Genomic DNA, 20,021 nt, shown 5'->3' on the forward strand with positions numbered 1-20,021 from the left:
TTTTTTTTTTTTTTTTTTTTTTTTTGCCGAAAAAAAGAAAACCCTAAAGTCTAGATCCTTCTACACTTGTCCAGCTGGTGTGAGTTGTCTTCAATATCACATGATCCTAGAAGCTCAAACCTATTTTGTAATGTTACTGTCGGACCTCCTGCAGCTTCTGTTGATTCTCTGTTTTTTCTGTTTTTGTCTTCTGCAACATTTACCAAACCTCTGATTTTATCTGTTATGTCTTTGTCTTTTTTTGCAGGTAAACGTTGGCGTGAGTTGGGTACAAAAACTGATGGGCTTGAGCTGGACCTGAGTTTTGTTGGGCCTTGATCACAAACAATGTTGTTGGAAGCTGTATTGTTTATAGAGGTATGCGAATTACAAATTTAATGATGCAAGCCTCAACTTTCTGAGGAGCCCAGAAGATCCCATACACGGATATTACAAGCAGAAGCTTAGTGAATACCTTTCTCAGATTCAAGAAACTAGAACTAGTACTCTAGTAGTACCCAAGTCAATGAGCCACCTCCAGGTATCATCAGAAATAATATCGAGTCGATGGCGCATTACGTTTGCAAAATGGGGTTGTTTGTTGAGAAGCTGATGATGCAATCTTACGCAAATATATAATGCAAGATACAGCTTTATGTGGACGTCTGATCCTTTTCACTCGTTTTACAAGCAAAAGCTTACCGAGTACCTTCTCAGAATCAACAAGACGGACCTGATCATCAAGATTATGCTCCTTACGTGGAGAAGGGTAAACCGGTAAAGAATACCATTCTCTGAATCAACAAGAGGGAGCTAATCAGGATAATGATAAGTAAGAGTAACGCTTTTATGGCGGCCATTCATGATGGTTTCTTCCATCTTGTTCAACTTCATCAGTGGGATTCTCTCCAAAAGATGAAATGGCTAGATGGAGGGGTTACGTCTATGGTTCATTGGCATGCTTCTCTCGTGAAAGATTTTGCTAACAATCATGAAGAGCTGCCACCACAACCACCTGAGGATGAACTAGAGGTAAAGAGACAAAAGTCTGATGACGAGCCTAGCCTTGTTCCAGAAGACAAGTTCCTCGCTCAACACCCAGGTTGGTGTACAATCAGGATTTCTATTGTTGATGTCGATGGTTGTGAGCTAAACGTCATTGAGAAAACAGTGCTTTCGTTATCAGAAAGAAGCATGGCAAGTTTCAAGAAAAAGATAGCTGAGGAGATCCGAACCCCACCAGAGAAACAGGTGTTATTCGGTAAAGCCAGGTTGTTAGTGGAGAACAACATGTCACTTGCACATTACAATGTGGGAGCAGGAGAAATCCTAACTCTGTCCTTGTGTGTGTGTGTATGTAGAAGACTGAGAGATTTGGACAAGGCTTTTCAATGCACGGAAATGCTCGCCAAAGCATTGCGTGAGTTAATTAATGTCGACGGAGGGAAATGCTCTCCAAAGTAATTGGTGAGTTAATACTAATTCTCTTTTATATTCTATGCAACTACCGAACTACGTACTAGGTTTTAAAAATTTGACAAGACTCCGCAAGTTCAAGTAGATGTGAATAACTTATGAATATCATATTTAGTATAGTTTAAGTGGTGTTTTTGATATCAAGATTTTTCAATTCGCTTCTTTGGATTAGTAAGCAAGGCGCGTACGTCTTCAATATCAATATCTCAAGTATTAATAAAGACAAACTGTAATACAAGATCAATCAAGGGTGCAGAGAACTGTGTTTTAAAAAGCAAGGCCTAGGCGCGCCTAGGCTCAAGGCAAGGGTAGGCTCAAGGTTCACCGCCTCTAGTAGCTGAGGCAAGGCTATCACGCAAAGGTGCTCACTCCTTGACGCCTTGACGTGAATCTCGCTCCGGAGCGTTTGGCGCCTATTAAAATAAAAGGTAACAATTGTTAATAATTACAAATTGTAATACAAAATCAATCAAGAGTGCAGAGAACTGTGTTTTAAAAGGCGAGGCCTAGGCGCGCCTAGGCTCAAGGTTCACCGCCTCTAGTATCTGAGGCAAGGCTATCATGCAAAGGTGCTCGCTCCTTGACTACTTGACGTGAATCTCGCTCCAGAGCGTTTGGCGCCTATTGAAATAAAAGGTAACAATTGTTAAAGTTGATATTTATTTGCCTTATATTGTTCCGAAACATATGCATACATGATTTGATTGCTAAAAATTAAAAACCCTATTAAAAATCGTGCATATAAACTACTTTTCACGTATCCAGCCTCTTCTCACATCTCCAGCCTTTCTCTCGACTTGCTTTTTCTTCATTCTCCCTACTCTTTCTTCTTACTCTTCTTTCTTCAAACTCTCCATCATGTCTGATCCTACTAAGCCAAGAGATCCAGCATGGAAATATACGACTCCTGTTTCGGGTAAACATGGTAGTTTTATGTGTATCTTTTGTAAGAAAATCACCAATGGTGGAGTTCAACGTGCAAAACAGCATATTGTTGGTGGTTTTAGGAATGTTACTGCCTAAAATCTAGTTAAAGACGGTGTGAGGGAAGAAGTGAAAACTTTCATGCTTAACAAGACTGAAGTTAAAGCCACTACTCAAATGATGCCACACCACAAGCCACTATATACGATGTGGAATATGAAGATGAGGATGAAGGTCAGCCTAGTCAGCCACCTTCTAAGAAACGTAAGGGTCTAATGGATAGATATGTTCTTCCAACTCCTCATGATATCTTGAAAGGACCGACCTTTTTTTTTCTTCTAAATAATAAATAATAAATATAATATAGTAAATAAACTACAACTAGTGGTCCCATACCCACTAGCCACCTAACCATAATCACAATCAACAGCGGAATAACCATACCAATAACAATATCCAACAATATCCAATAATAAAAACCAATACTATAGCATAAGCAATATCTAATAACAAGATAACCAATAATCCAATAACCAATCATCAGAAAACATGAAACCAGCAACCTAACAATGTTTCTAATGACTCAACTCTAGCAACCTAGCAGTGCCAGACAACATCAAACCGAGTCCCTAGAACATCTTCCTCTTCATTGCCTTGATTCCACGATCACACTTTGCCTTTACCTGCACCACAAACACATATTGCAATGCATGAGTATTTTATAAACACTCAGTACGGCAATCCTCCCATCTACTGGGCTATACACACAAGCAATAGAGTCATCTCTAACCATTAAACAACAATCAATAAACAGCAAACGACAAACCAGGATTCTGCATCAACCGACACCAACATGCATCGACCGACACCACATGGGGATGCATCGACCGACACAGAAGCTGCATCGACCGATGCAAGTTACACTTGCATCGACCGACACCCAATCTGCATCGACCGACGCATGCTCGACATAACACGAAAACCCTAGAGTTTTACGCGCCGTCCTCGCACTTGCATCAACCGATGCAATGCCGAACATCGTGTTTTCCCTGAAGCTTCTCGCCGGATCTTCGTTCCTACAACCACAAAACTAGATCCCAAGCCACAAGAAAGCTTCCTAACGTCCATAGCAACGATCTAACAAGTCTAACATCACACATCAAGCAGATCAAAGAGTTCTCTAGCTTAGATAAGCCATGGTCCTGCACTTACCTTTGCCAAGACGAATATGAACCCAAACACAAGAAGAAAACAGTTCTAGGAAACTCCTACAATGATCCCAGCTACAGATCTCTACAAGAACAGCCTCAAATCTCCAGGAATCACCAAGAACACTTCTCTTTCTCTTTCGTTTCTCTCAAAAGTGGCTAAACAGGCCTAATGAGACAAAACACGAGCTTAAGGGTTTTCCTTTACCCAAAATGCAGCGTTTGACTTAAGTCAAAACGCAGGAACTCGACCTTGCATCGACGGATGCAACATCTGCATCGACCGATGCAACTCCCAAACCGGGATTTTGGTTCACGGATGTTACAATTCTCCCCCACCAATCCAGATTCGTCCTTGAATCTCAAACAACCATCAGTCAAGGACTCTCGTGCAACCGTCTCCACGGCCCGCACTCCTACGACTGATCTACAGAAGGTCACCTCTAGGTGATAGACTCATGCTCCAGGCGTCATTTGCTCTCGACTTTTGGACTTTCCTTTACTCATAGGCCTAAACCTTGACTTTTTATTGGCTCCTCATCAGACCTAAGTCTGCATACCAAATATTGGCTCCTCATCGGGCCCAAGCCCGCATGCCATTATATAAGAAAAATTCAAACTCGTCTCTCGGGTTGCCACCCTACAGCGCGCCCCCGGATCGTCATCCGAAGTCAATATACCAACCATATTCCCAAGCCACAAAGTCTCTGAATATGGCAGTACTAGGAGAACCTAAGTCCTCCAAGAGCCGCGAGCAAACAATTCTGAACACGTCTGAGTCCTATCCCTATACAGGTTTCCTTCCTGTAGCTCGCGTAAAACATCTCAATGTCCTACCAACCACATATCCCCTCACTGTAATACCTCATGACCACACAAGGATCATATACATGCCACAACGGCCGCCACAAAGGCCAAACAAAATATCCTAAAGAGGACCGCCACCAAGGCCAAACAAAATGTCCTAAGTAGGACCGCCACCAAGGCCAAACAAATATCCTAAACAAGACCGCCACCAAAGCCAAACAAATGTCCTAAAAAGGACCGCCACCAAGGCCACTCGTCCCGAAGGACCGTCACAAAGACCATCTGTCCCGAAGGACCGTCACAAAGACTATCTGTCCCGAAGGACCGCCTAAACAGGCACTCTGGCTAAACAGCCCGCCACAAAGGCCACGCAATTGGCTAAACAGACCGCCACAGAGGCCACACAATGGCTGAACAGCCCGCCACAAAGGCCACACACGGCTAAACAGCCCGCCACAAAGGCCACAAAGGCCACACAATGTCTAAAAAGACCACCACACACGGGCACACTGACTCGAAAGTCCGCCACTAAGGCCACACAAGCCCCTCCAAAGCTCTCCACCGCTAAAATGGACAAATTCTAACTCCCGTAAATTTTTCCATATTTAGCACTTTCCATTTTTGGAAACTTCTACTTCAGGAAACTTTCCTCCAAAAACCCTCCCTCACGGAAACTTTGTACCCCGAGCACCACCTCATCTTGTTACTGAGTGGCACAACCAACCACCCCAAGCGACCGAGTAAACAAGAGAGATGGGCTGGAATACTCCATTCCTGCTCCAGCCACGGATTACAAATGGGACCAGGCAAAACAAGCTCAAGTCGTGGCTTGCTTCTCATACCACTTCTTGAACCTTGCCTTCATTTTCGCCTCAGGCTCCCAAGTCTGCTCCTCAACACCATCACAGTCCCAAAGGACTTTCATCAAAGGAATCTTCTTCTTCCGAAGTTCCTTGATCCTCCTTCCGAGAACCCTCACTGGTCTCGCCTCCACAGTCATGTTAGGCTGAAGATCCTCAGGAATCTTAGCCAACACCTGTTCACCCTCACGGAGACACTTCCGCAACATAGACACATGGAAAACCTTATGGAACGCACGCATAACCTCAGGCAACTCCAGCCTATATGCTACCAATCCCACCCGCTCAATCACTCTGAACGGACCCATAAACCTCAGACTCAACTTAGTCTTTGTCAATGACTTGTTCGGACCCTGCAACATGGCCATCTTGAGGTACACTCTGTCTCCTACCTGAAACTCAAGATCTCTTCTCCTCTTATCAGCATAACTCCTCTGCCTATCCTGAGCCTCCTTCATGTTCAGCTTGAGAACCCGAATCTTCTCTGAGGTCTTCTGAACAATACTAGCACCAAACATGCTCCTCTCCCCCACCTGAGTCCAGCATAATGGTGTACGACATGGTCTCCCATACAAAGCCTCATAAGGAGCCATCTTAATACTCGCCTGATAACTGTTGTTGTAAGCAAACTCTACCAGGTTCAGGTGATCTGCCCAATGGCCACCCCAATCCAACACACACATCCTCAGCAAATCCTCCAGCGTCTGGATCGTCCTCTCAGACTGTCCATCTGTCTGGGGATGATAAGCTGTACTCATAAGCACCTTAGTGCCCATCTCTGCCTGAAATTCCTTCCAGAACACAGAAGTGTACTTTGAATCCCTGTCAGACACAATGCTTGCTGGCATCCCATGCAACCTGACTATCTCTCTCACATGCTTCTTAGCCAAGACCGTTGCTCCATCAGTCTTCTTAATGGCCAGAAAATATGCTGACTTAGTCAACCAGTCCACAATGACCCAAATAGTATCAAAGGTTCGTGACATTGGCAATCTTACCACAAAATCTATGGTGATCATATCCCACTTCCACTCAGGAATGGGTAAACTCTTCAACAAACCGCCAGGAACCTGATGCTTAGCCTTCACTAGCTGACACACATCGCACCTCGAGACCCAACTAGCTACATCCTTCTTCATCCCGACTCAGTGATAGTACCTCTTGAGATCACAGTACATCTTAGTCGCTCCTAGATGAATAGAAAACCTGCTCGCATGAGCCTCTCTCAGGATCTCCTGTCTCAACTCCTCATCCTTGGGCACACAAACCCGACCGTGCACCAAGATAGTACCATTATCAGAGACCTGATACTCTGAATTCACATCCTTTGAGGCATTCACCAGCCCTAAATCCTTCTCCTGAGCCAACCGCACCCTACTCAGAAGATCTGCTCTATCCACTGCTTCCAAACCCAACGGTTCCTATGAAACAACACATAAGCTCAAAGCACTGATTTCTCCTACCAGAGACTCCATCTCCTGCTCCTGAGCCGAAGCTACCCTCTTCCGACTCAGAGCATCTGCAATCGTGTTAGCCTTATCATCTGTAAACACCTGCACCTTTGCACCATAAAGATATGATCTCCAAATCTTCAGGGCAAAAACAACAGCATCCTTCTCCAAATCATGAGTAGGATAGTTTCCCTCATGCTTCTGCAACTGCCGTGAAGCATAGGCAATCACCTTCCCATGCTGCATCAACACATACCCCAAACCAACTCTAGATGCATCAGTATAAACCACATAGGGTTCCCCCTGCTCTGGCAAAGCCAACACTGGCGTAGTAGTCAACATCTCCTTAAGGCTTTCAAAGCCCTCCTCACACTCCTGTGACCACACAAAAGGAACATCATTCCCTGTCAACTTAGTCATAGGGCATGCTCTACTTGCAAAACCCTGCACAAACCTCCTGTAATAACCTGCCAAACCAAGGAAACTCCTGAACTCTGTGGCATTATGCGGTCTAGGCCAATCCCTGATAGCCTGAATCTTCNAATCCCGCTAACCATAGACTTCCCTACTGACTCTAGCATAGATATAGTAACCAAATAAGCCTCACGGCCCTTCTNTAGAAACAATATGACCCAGAAAACCCATCTCACACTGCCAAAAACTACACTTGCTTAACTTGGCAAACAACTTCTGCTCCTGCAGCTTCTCCAGAACTGCCCTCAAATGAACTGTATGCTCCTGAGGACTCTTAGAATAAACCAGGATATTGTCGATGAAAAATGATGACAGACACGTCCAGAAACTCCTGAAACATGCTGTTCATCNTCAAATGCACCATATGCTGATGCAACCGACATCATATAACTCCACAGGACTGATAAGTAAATCCGCTGGCCATGACTCCCCTGCGATCTGAATATCAACTCCTCTAGCTCGTCCAATAACTCTCAGGAACTTGCCTCCCGCAACTCTGACAACTCCTGAATGCTCTCCGGGATCCCCTCTGATCCCCGTGCTCTCTGCACACTCCGGAGTAATAAAGCTGTGAGAAGCTCCAGAATCAAACATAACATGGGACTTAAACCCGCCCACCAACAAGGTCCCTACACAAACCTCATGTGTTGAGAACCTAACACTTTATCACAAGAAAACATAAAATCCGAACCTACTAAAAATTCACAAAGCTTAAGTACCAGAAATTATACCTGTGATCGCCCCGGCACTGGTTCCACCAGTCTCTGCTGTCGTGTAAACCTGTGGTGCCTGCTCAATCCGTTCCACCTGCTGACCTCCAGGCTACACCTGCTGCAACGCTGCCACTGCTGCCGGCTGCAACTTGGGACAAAAGGGCATGATGAGCCCTGTCTCCCTACAATGATAACATACCTGAGGCCCTACCGTCAGAGCACTCCTCTTGGGACAACTAGCAACCTTGTGATCCTTGCTCCCACAACTGAAGCAACTCGCACCACTCGGCCTCTGCGTAGCCTCCCACCTCCTCTTGGTTCCCCGTGCAGGCCTACCGCCCCTGCTAGAACCACCCTGCTGCTGAGCCTTACTAGGCTGAACTGCTGGACTAGCCACCATTGACTGTGCCCGGATATCCTCCTCAATCTCTGCTGCAGTCTCAACCAGCTCTACACGCGTAGCATATCTCCGCCCTCTACAATGAACTCTCAAATCATCACGTAGAGCCCCCAAAAACCTTTTGATCTGAGCCTCCTCAGACTCCATAGCCCAAACCCCATAACATAGAAGTCGACTGAACTCCAAGTCCAGCTCCTGCATTGACCGTGTCCCCTGAGACAACTGAAGGAACTACACCTCCAACCGATCCAATGCCTCTCTAGGAAAATACTTACGGTTGAACTCCAAGACGAAGTCAGCCCAAGTCATCTCCCGCTGCAGTCTCCTAGCAGCCACTGATCTCCACCACAACTCAGCATCACCACTCAAATGGTAGACCCCTATGTCCACCCAAAACTCCTCAGGACATCTCAGAGTATGGAAGTTACGTTCCACACTCGTCCTCCACGCATCAGTAACAGTAGGGTCTGTACCACCCAAAAACTTCTCATTGAAAAGAACCCTCATCTCCTTGAGCATAGATAAATAACGTCCATGAACTCCCACATCTGCAGCCACTGGCTGCCACTCCTCTGCCACCATTGGTGGCACTACCTGAGCCTAAGCTGGTACCACTGGTGGTAACCGCTCTAACAACTGAGCCGCAAAGTCAGTACCAGGGACTCCTCTCGCTGGAACTCCCACACCAGGAGCCCTAGCATCACCGGCCACTGGAGCATCAACACCGCCCCCTCCGGCCACACTCACTGAATCCCCCGGAACACCCTGCGACTCGCCAACACCCTCGCTGTCACACTCTGGTCCTCGGTCTCACTAACCTCTGGGACTCTGCCCCTACCACGACTACGTCCGTGTCCACAACCACGTCCACGTCCACGTCCACGACCACGACCAGCAACAGCACCATCTCTAGCCATCTACACTACCATGAACAGAAGACTAAGCAAACAATTACTATTATAACACAGAAACATAAACTCACCGTGGAATCACACAGTCAGCTCGAAGAGGATGTTCTAGGACTCCATGCCACACACAATTGACTAACTCACATAATCAATCAAGACATGTAATCCCAAACATCACAACAGAACCTAGTGAACCCAAACCTAGAACCGTAAAGGCTCTAATACCAAAATGAAAGGACCGACCTTTTTTTTTCTTCTAAATAATAAATAATAAATATAATATAGTAAATAAACTACAACTAGTGGTCCCATACCCACTAGCCACCTAACCACAATCACAATCAACAGCGATATAACCATACCAATAACAATATCCAACAATATCCAATAATAAAAACCAATACTATAGCATAAAACCAGCAACCTGGCAATGTTTCTAATGACTCAACTCTAGCAACCTAGCATTGCCAGACAACATCAAACCGAGTCCCTAGAACATCCTCCTCTTCATTGTCTTGATTCCACGATCACACTTTGCCTTTACCTGCACCACAAACACATATTGCAATGCATGAGTATTTTATAAACACTCAGTAAGGCAATCCTCCCATCTACTGGGTTATACACACAAGCAATAGAGTCATCTCTAACCATCAAACAACAATCAACAAACAGCAAACGACAAACCAGGACTCTGCATCGACCGACACCAACATGCATCGACCGACACCACATGGGGATGCATCGACCAACACAGAAGTTGCATCGACCGACACCCAATCTGCATCGACCGACGCATGCTCGACATAACATGAAAACCCTAGAGTTTTACGCGCCGTCCTCGCACTTGCATCGACCGACGCAAGATATGCAACAACCAATGCAATGCCGAGCATCGTGTTTTCCCCGAAGCTTCTCACTGGATCTTCATTCCTACAACCACAAAACTCGATCCCAAGCCACAAGAAAGCTTCCTAACGTCCATAGCAACGATCTAACAAGTCTAACATCACACATCAAGCAGATTAAAGAGTTCTCTAGCTTAGATAAGCCATGGTCCTGCACTTACCTATGCCAAGACAAATCTGAACCCAAACACAAGAAGAAAAAGCTTCTAGGAAGTTCCTACAACGATCCCAGCTACAGATCTCTACAGGAATAGCCTCAAATCTCCAGGAATCACCAAGAACACCAAGAACACTTCTCTTTCTCTTTTGTTTCTCTCAAAAGTGGCTAAACACGCCTAATGAGACAAAACACGATCTTAAGGGTTTTCCTTTACCCAAAACGTAGCGTTTGACTTAAGTCAAAACGCAGGAACTCGACCTTGCATCGACCGATGCAACATCTGCATCGACCGATGCAACTCCCAAACCGGGATTTCGGTTCACGGATGTTACATATCTTGAAAGGAAGGGGGGACAAAAAAGAAGTTTCTGGAAAATCTGATAAAGAGCTTAGGGACAAGGCATGTGCTGCTATTGCAAGGTGGTTCTATGATGCAGGGCTTCCGTTTAATGCAATTACCTTTGATAGTTTTAGAGAAGCACTTGAATTAGTTAGTCAATATGGGTGTGGCTTTAAACCACCAACTATGTATGAGCTACGGATTCCTTTCCTGAAGAAGGAAGTAAAAAGAAACAGAAAATCTGATGGTAGAGCACAAAACAGAATGGGTAACTAAAGGGTGTTCAATCATGTCTAACAGATGGCATGATTCTGTTGTCCAAAAAGACATTATTAACTTTCTTGTTAACTCGCCAAAGGAATCAGTTTTCATCAAATCAGTTGATGTTTCAACAGATGTGAAAGATGCTAATTTTCTGTTTGATAAGCTTGATCGTATGGTGGAAGAAGTTGGGAAATCTAATGTTGTCCAAGTGATAATGGACAATGCATCATACTATGTAAAAGCTGGTGAGTTTGTTACTTTATAAGGTTTTGAATTTTTCTGATTTTTTTTTAGAATGATACTAACAAGTCTTTGTGTTTTATTACTATTGTAGGCCAATTGCTAATGGCGAAATGACCACATCTGTATTGGCTTTCTTGTGCAGCCCATTGCATACATCTCATGTGTGAGAATATAGGAAAACTTCCTTTCATGAAGTCTGCAATCAAGAACTGCATCTACATGAACTACTACATCTATATTCACACTTCTCTTGTGAATATGATGAAGAAACTCACAAACCAAGCAAATCTACATAGACGAGCAGTTACTAGATTTGCTACATCATTCATCACACTTGCGCAGTATCACAAGCAGAGGAAAAACCTGAGGAGTTTTGTAGCTTCTGAATAATGAAATGATTCAAAGTGGCCAAAGGATTTAGGAGCAATGAATGTGAAAAAGTTCATCATGAGCGACAGATTTTGGCACAGCGCGTTGTCTGCACTGAAGTTGACAGGGCATGTAGTTAAGGTTCTTAGGTTGGTTGACGGAGAGAAAAAACCAGCTATGAGGTACATTTACGAAGCTATGGATAGGGCTAAAGAGGTCATTGCTAGGACCTTCAATGAGAAGGACGAATAGTACAAATATGCATTTGCAATCATTGATAATTGATGGGATTGTCAACTCCATCTTCCTTTGCATACTGCTGGCTACTTTTTGAATCCATAATTTCAGTATAATTTAGAATCTGGGGTGAATTGTGAAGAGGTTATGGAAGGTCTCTACAAGGTTATTGGAAAGTTGGTTCCTGAAATTGCAACTCAAGATAAGATAGACTCAGAGTTGACACTGTTTAAAAATGCTAGACTCTTTGGGTTACCCATGGTGAAAAGACAAAGGGAAATAAAAGCACCAGCTGAGTGGTGGTCTTCTTATGGAGGATCTACATCAACACTAAGAGACTTTGCCATAAAAATTCTTAGTCTCACATGAAGTGCAACTGGTTGTGAGAGAAACTGGAGTGTGTTTCAACATCTCCCTACCAAGAAAAGGAATCGATTGGCTCAAGAATGTTTGATGATTTGGTGTTTGTTAAGTACAATCGCACTTTACAACGACGTTACAAGCTGAAAGACACCATTGATCTGATCATCCTAGAAGATATTGATAATCGTAATGAGTGGCTGGTTGGAATAATGGATGAGGTGTCTAGTGTTGAGTATGATCTAGTGTTTGAAGATGGTAACTTAACATGGGATGTGGTAAGCAGAGCTTCTGGAGCAAATGAGCCTAACTATCTTACTAGAGCCAAAAAAACATCAGCACAATCTGCAAGTAGAGCTGAGAAAGGGAAGAATACAGCCTCAAGCTCCAATCCAGCTCCAAGACCATCTCAAAGTTCATCTATAACTCCATTGACTTTGATTGATGAAGATGATGAGAATGAAATTGAAGAAGATTTTAGAGGAGATGAGGACACTCAAGCGGGTGTGGAAGATGTTGAGTATGATGATGAGGAGAATCATGAGATGGATTTTTAGAGTTACTTTGTTTGGATTAGCTGTTTTTTTATTTTGTTTTCAGTTCTCAGTTTAAAACTTTGTTGGATTGGCTGTTTCTTTGTTTTGTTTTTAGTTCTCAGCTTAAAACTTTGTTGGATTGGCTTTTCCTTAGTTTTGTTTTCAATTCTCTGTTTTACTATTATTGGATTGTCTCTTTCTATATATTTCAAATGATCTATGTTTTAGACTTACAAATTGTGTTAATAAAACTAAGGGATCAGTGACTAACCTGTATGTTTTTTTTTGTGTGCAGACTCACCTCATGCAGCAGAGGCGTTTGCTCCTTGGCACCTAGGCTCAAGGCGAAAGCGAGACCTTCGTAGTCTCACCTCGCCTCTCGCCATTTAAAACACAGGTAGAGAAGCTATAGCTCTCTTCCGAAACTTACCCATCTAGACCTACAATTTTAACCCAAACTGGTTTGTTCGAATTGAAAAACTGGATTTTTTGGTTTTTGGTTTGAAATCGGTATAGTAATCAGTTCACTACGGCATAAATTTTTAATTGGTTATTAGTTACCCACTTTTTAAAACCAAAAATATACTGAATCAAACCAAAATTCAAATTTAAATTTTAACATTGTGTGATTGAGTTCTGTTTTGTTGCAATATTGTGTATGGCAAGAAGAATATATCTTGAAATATGGGTAAGAAATAATTATTGAAAAACGACCAAGATTTGAGAACATGCTCCGTTCCCAAACATCAGACACGAGCTTGATCAATCTTCCATACCTCATGCAACGATGTGATGATGAAAAAAACATAAAAAAAATTAGCATTGAATGATATCATATATAGAAATCAAAATGACGAAAAAAATTACAAAAGGATGCGACTGGATATACGTTTAATAATTGACGTGTGTCTACTGTCTAGACATTTATCACTTCACATCACTGAAAATACATATTTCTTGTAAATTTGCTTTAAATAAATTGAGAATGCTTTTTTTTCTTTTGAACAGTATCTTAAATACCTGCATTTTGGTATAAGTCGTATTCGTATAAGCTATTGAAATTTCCTTAAGATATAACAAATTCCAAAGTCATATTTTGGTAAAGTAACTATGAAGTTTTTGTAACAATATCGTTAAAACCAGGCTGATTAAAACTATACTCCACTAGTGACAGATAAAGGCTTAATTCTACACAAACTTAATGAAAATCTCTAATATTTTGCAAGCAAATCGTTCATCATTACTTTAATAATTTCGTGTAAATCGCTCGATCATAAGTGTGGTGCATGAGATAATTTATCGTGAATTCTTGTGATGCTAGTAGTATACATGTTTATCATATATAATTCTTTGTGGTACGGATATAAATATCTACTATATATATAATCATCTAAAATTGTTAACCTTGAAAATGAGTTTTTTTTTTAAGTTGTGAATCTTAAGATAGATTGTTAGGATACTAAATAATAGGGTATTTTCTAATAATAATGTAACAAATAGAAGAAATATTCCGCATAATATTAATAGCCAGATTCATCATTTCTTAACTTGATTTCAGTTTAACCAAAAAGGCTTATAAGAACAAAGCTATATTGGTTATCTATAAATATTATTTATACTGATTCCAATAAGGTTTTTCTATGAATATTATACTTTTAGCTTATATCTATTAATAAGTCTAAAAAAAAAACATGTATCCAAACTAAATACGAACACAAATCATAGTCAATGTTGTTTTTTAAAAACAATGTCTCTAACCAAGAAACATTTCAATCTCCTTTAGTAATAAGGGTTATAAACTTATAATCTTAAAAATGCTTAGTTTAAGTTTGTAATTTGAATCTAAATTGAGAGGCGGGGAGGAGAGAGATGTCGGGACAAAAAGACAGATAAGCTAATTGTGCGGTGGATTTTACACATAACTTTGTCAGTCACGAGTCTTTCTTGTTCTAATGGCACCAAACCCTATTTTTGTTCTTTTCTTCTTTCCTTTTTAATATTTTCTTTTTAAATTCATCATATTTTATTAGGATTCCCATATTCATAGGTCTCTATCCTTCTATTGACCATATCTTTTTTCATCTCATCTCTTTCCCTTTCTTGTGATATAACTTTTTTACTCTATTATTGCTTACAAGTCGGGGCTAGATATGGTTGTAGTCCAAGGATATTTATTTTATGATCTAGACTACACATTTATACCTATTGGATAATACACACTTGCCAAGACCTTGATATTATATGGAGGGTTGTAATTGTAAACATCAAAGTTTATGTTTTAGTTTAAAAATACATATAATTCCTTTCGACTCAAACGGATTTATATATGGGTCGGGTCACTTGACCCTAAATGGAGATGTGTTCCTATAACATGGTGTTAGTTAATGGTATGGATAAACATTATTTATGTATTTAACAAGTAAAGAAGACACATCTAATTTAAGATAATCGACTAAACCGGACATTTTTGGTTAAACCGAATAGAGACCATGTGGTCCATTTAGCCATAGTGATCATATTCATATATGTAAACTCGATCTAGTTGTTGTCCTGTAGCCAACTTCAGAATCTTACACTCACTAACACTTCGAGTTTCATCTCATTGGCACAAAACTCAACTCCATTCTCTTTTTCTCTCTCTTTCATAAAAATGTCATAACTCTCTCATCTCTCTCCTCCTATACAATTTAAGTTTTATCTCTCTACCCATCAAGAGAGAAACATCACTAATGGGCGGTAAGAGAAGAAACATGATCTCATTAACTCTGTTTCTCGCAACGACATTGATGATGTTATCGCTCATCAATGGTGAGATTGACACAATCCAACTAAACGACGACGTTCTAGGACTCATCGTCTTCAAATCAGACCTCGACGACCCATCTTCACACCTTGAGTCATGGAACGAAGACGATAACTCTCCTTGTTCATGGAGCTACGTCAAATGCAATCCCAAAACATCTCGAGTCACCGACCTTACCCTCGACGGTTTAGCCTTAACCGGAAAAATCGGCCGTGGAATCCAAAAGCTTCAACATCTAAAAGTACTATCACTCTCCAACAACAACTTCACCGGAAACCTCAACGCTCTCTCAACTAACAACAATCTCCGAAAGCTAGATCTTAGCCACAACAACCTCTCCGGTCAAATCCCATCTTCTCTTGGATCAATCAGCTCCTTGCAACACCTCGACTTAACCGGAAACTCGTTCACCGGTACACTCTCTGATGACTTCTTCAACAACTGTTCCTCTCTTAGGTACCTCTCTCTGTCTCACAACCATCTCGAAGGTCAAATCCCACGTACTCTGTTTCGATGCTCTGTTTTGAACAGTCTCAACCTCTCAAGAAACCGTTTCTCGGGTAACCCTAGTTTCGTCTCAGGGATATGGAAGCTTGAGAGGTTAAGAGTCTTAGATCTATCGTTTAATTCTCTTTCTGGATCGATACCTTTAGGGATACTCTCTCTACATAACTTGAAATGGTTACAATTACAGAGGAATCAGTTCCAAGGACCATTGCCTTCAGATATTGGACTCTGTCCTCATTTAAACAGAGTTGACCTAAGTTTCAATATTTTCTCTGGTGAGCTTCCAAGAACACTCCAGAGGCTGAGATCTTTATATCACTTCGATTTATCGAACAACTTGCTCTCCGGTGATTTCCCGGTATGGATCAGTGACATGACCGGTTTAATACACATGGATTTCTCCAGCAATGACTTAACTGGGGAGCTTCCTTCTTCAATAGGTAACTTGAGATCTCTAAAGCATCTAATCTTGTCTAAGAACAAACTCTCTGGTGAGCTACCGGAATCTTTGGAATCTTGCAATGAGCTTATGGTTGTTCAGCTGAAAGGGAATGGCTTTGTTGGTAGCATTCCCGATGGTTTGTTTGATCTTGGTCTTCAAGAAATGGATATTTCGGGTAACGGTTTCACCGGTCCGATCCCGAGAGGCTCGAGTCGGTTATTTGAGTCACTCGTAAGGCTCGACCTTTCGCGTAACAAACTCACTGGGAATATACCTGGTGAAGTAGGGCTTTTCATTCACATGAAGTACCTCAATCTGTCATGGAACCATTTCAACACAAGAGTTCCTCCTGAAATTGAGTTTTTACAGAAACTAACAGTCTTGGATTTGAGGAACAGCGCGCTGATAGGTTCTGTTCCTGCTGATATATGTGAGTCTCAGAGTCTTCAGATCCTTCAGTTAGATGGTAACTCACTAACCGGTTCTATCCCTGAAGGAATTGGAAACTGCTCTTCTCTTAAATTGCTGTAAGTCTCTTTTTCTTATATCTGTTGTTGGTTAATAGCAAAATGTTTTTCCATTATTAATTTCATGTTTCTTGTTGTAGGAGTTTGTCTCATAACAATCTTACCGGTCCTATTCCTAAATCTCTTTCGAACTTACAAGAGCTCAAGATTCTAAAGCTAGAGGCAAACAAGCTTACCGGGGAGATACCAAAAGAGCTTGGGGAATTACAGAATCTGTTATTGGTTAACGTTTCGTTTAACCGACTCATTGGAAGGTTACCGTTTGGAGGTGTGTTCCAAAGCTTAGACCAGAGTGCTATTCAAGGAAACCTAGGTATTTGTTCACCGTTGTTGAGAGGACCATGCACACTGAATGTTCCAAAGCCTCTTGTCATTGATCCAAACTCCTATGGGAAAGGGAATAATATGCCAGGAAACCGAGCGAGCAATGGTTCTGGAAAGTTCCACCGTGGAATGTTCCTTAGTGTCTCAGTGATTGTAGCAATATCAGCTGCTATACTCATTTTCGCTGGAATCATAATCATAACGCTGCTTAATGCGTCTGTGAGAAGGCGGCTTGCGTTTGTAGACAACGCGTTGGAGAGCATTTTCTCGGGGTCTTCGAAATCAGGAAGAAGCCTAGTGATGGGTAAACTTGTTCTGTTAAACTCAAGAACGTCGCGTTCGTCGTCTTCGTCTCAAGAGTTTGAGAGAAACCCGGAGTCTCTTCTGAATAAAGCTTCAAGAATCGGAGAAGGAGTTTTTGGAACAGTCTACAAGGCACCTTTGGGAGAACAGGGGAGAAACTTGGCTGTTAAGAAACTTGTCCCGTCGCCGAATCTTCAGAACCTAGAAGATTTTGATCGTGAAGTTCGGATATTGGCGAAAGCGAAGCACCCTAATCTCGTATCGATCAAAGGTTATTTCTGGACACCGGAGTTGCATCTTCTGGTATCAGAATACATCCCTAACGGAAACTTGCAGTCCAAGTTACACGAACGAGAACCCTCAACACCACCTCTTTCTTGGGACGTAAGATACAGAATCATTCTCGGTACAGCCAAAGGACTCGCTTATCTCCACCACACATGCCGTCCAGCAACCATCCACTTCAACCTGAAACCAACCAACATCCTCCTCGACGAAAAGAACAACCCGAAAATCTCTGATTTCGGTCTATCTCGTCTTCTAACAACGCAAGACGGGAACACGATGAACAACAACAGGTTTCAAAACGCTCTAGGTTACGTAGCGCCTGAGTTAGAGTGTCAGAACTTAAGAGTCAACGAGAAATGCGATGTTTACGGGTTCGGGGTTTTGATACTCGAACTCGTGACCGGTCGAAGACCAGTGGAGTACGGTGAAGACAGCTTTGTGATACTTAGCGACCATGTTCGAGTTCTGTTAGAACAAGGGAATGTGCTTGAATGTATTGATCCTGTGATGGAGGAACAATACTCTGAAGATGAAGTGTTACCTGTTCTGAAACTTGCTCTTGTCTGTACCTCTCAGATACCATCAAATCGGCCTACAATGGCCGAGATTGTTCAGATATTACAGGTCATTAACTCTCCTGTTCCTCACCGGATCATGGATAGTTTCTAAAACACTGTCTATTAGTTTAATCTTCCCATTAGGTTTTTCCATTTTTTCTTTTCTTTCTCTATGTTTTCAAGAGACTGCTTCTTTGACAATGCTACTACGCTTTCTCTCTACTTCGTTATGTCATCATCATCATAACAATCATTGACCAGTATTATCATTAATAGCCTTGTTTGTTTCTTCTGAGAATTGTACATGTGTTTATATTATTTAGCAATATATAGTACAAATGTTAAAATAATTACTGACATTGAAATCGAACTAAAGTAAAATTTTGTACAATTATTATTATCTAGTGGCTAGAATCGGGTGAGAATGACAAAGACAATAATGTGGCACTGTTTTCTTTTTTTATTCGATGTCGTTTTCTATTATTTAATAAATAAAGGTTTATTATACTTATAATTTACTTGTAGGACACAATCTCTTGTCATATAATTGATTTTTTTACACCGTATAGTTTTTCTATCCAAGTTGATTAATACATATACACAAGCGCATCACGTCGCCTACTACTATAATTATCTCTTTAGATTTTGTAATTTTCCTATATGACTGACGTAAAAGTCATACCCCCAAATTCATGTATCAATGTTTTAGAAAATCACGCCAGCATATGTTATCCAAAGTCATACCCCAATTTCATATTATGAACCATTCAATTACAATTTAATAAGTAGGATATGATCATTTCAAGTAAAACATCCGAAGAAGTGGTCTCTCGTGAAGAAAAATTAAATTTATTTGTGAATAACATAAAAGTAGAAAAATTACAAAAAAAAATCAAGAATCTAGTTTTCAGTTTTCAAATGTCGAAATTTAATCTATTAATTTTTTGTATATCGTAATCTAATTTATATTTTTTTTTTTAATTAGGTGTTGTATTCTACATAGATGCATGAAACTTTATAGATTTGACTATGTTAATTATAAATGAGATAATTAGGTTTTAATTTTATGGCGTGTGGAAGATGCATGCTTCCATTATATGAATGGCCTAAACCATGTGTTTTAGTATTGAATTATTCTATAGACAAATTAGTTAGGACTTTGCTGCCTTTTTGTGATTATGATATGATCTTATTAACTTGACAAAAAGAAGATACCATCTGATGGGCACTTTAGAATAACTCGGTATTACTTTAGAATATAGGTGTTTGAAGAAAATTTGGTCTAACATTTATAGCACGATAATATGAGGATCTTGAATCTATGAAAGTGGAGCAAGGTCTACCAATGGCTCCTTGCTGACCTGAAAAACTGCTGCCAAGTATCGTCTCCGAGACTCGAATACAGTTGATCTACAGGTTCACTCTATTGTAGGGTGTGATCCTTTTTGTTTTTTTTTTTTTGTTTTTTATTAACCGGTTGTGATCCTTTTAGAAAGATGTTTTTGTTGGTATTAGCCCTGGGCATTCGGGTTCCCGAATCCGATCGGGTTCGGGTTTTTGGGTTTTCGGGTTTAGACATATAGAACTAGTTCGGGTTTTCTATACTTTCGGGTTCGGGTTCGGGTAATACCTGTTCGGGTTCGGGTTATTCGG

At 41.3% G+C, this 20,021-nt stretch overlaps 1 protein-coding gene and 1 pseudogene across 1 annotated transcript; both read left to right on the top strand.

Moving 5' to 3' along the window:
• LOC104715074 lies at positions 2,314 to 11,505 on the top strand (annotated as a pseudogene).
• Positions 15,184 to 18,666, top strand: LOC104710650 (probably inactive leucine-rich repeat receptor-like protein kinase At3g28040). Its single transcript, XM_010427285.1, has 2 exons — positions 15,184 to 16,896; positions 16,977 to 18,666. The coding sequence occupies exons 1-2, from the start codon at positions 15,347 to 15,349 to the stop codon at positions 18,478 to 18,480; spliced, it is 3,054 nt and encodes a 1,017-aa protein (XP_010425587.1). The 5' UTR covers positions 15,184 to 15,346; the 3' UTR covers positions 18,481 to 18,666.

This window comes from Camelina sativa, chromosome 9, assembly GCF_000633955.1.
Source record: "Camelina sativa cultivar DH55 chromosome 9, Cs, whole genome shotgun sequence".
NCBI lineage: Eukaryota > Viridiplantae > Streptophyta > Magnoliopsida > Brassicales > Brassicaceae > Camelina > Camelina sativa.

What these genes read in the sequence shown, in the direction of transcription:
- LOC104710650 (XM_010427285.1), top strand. Translation starts at nt 15,347, where the DNA reads ATGGGCGGTAAGAGAAGAAACATGATCTCATTAACTCTGTTTCTCGCA. An exon ending in TGCTCTTCTCTTAAATTGCT is followed by an intron (nt 16,897 to 16,976) that starts GTAAGTCTCTTT and finishes TTCTTGTTGTAG; the next exon opens with GAGTTTGTCTCATAACAATC.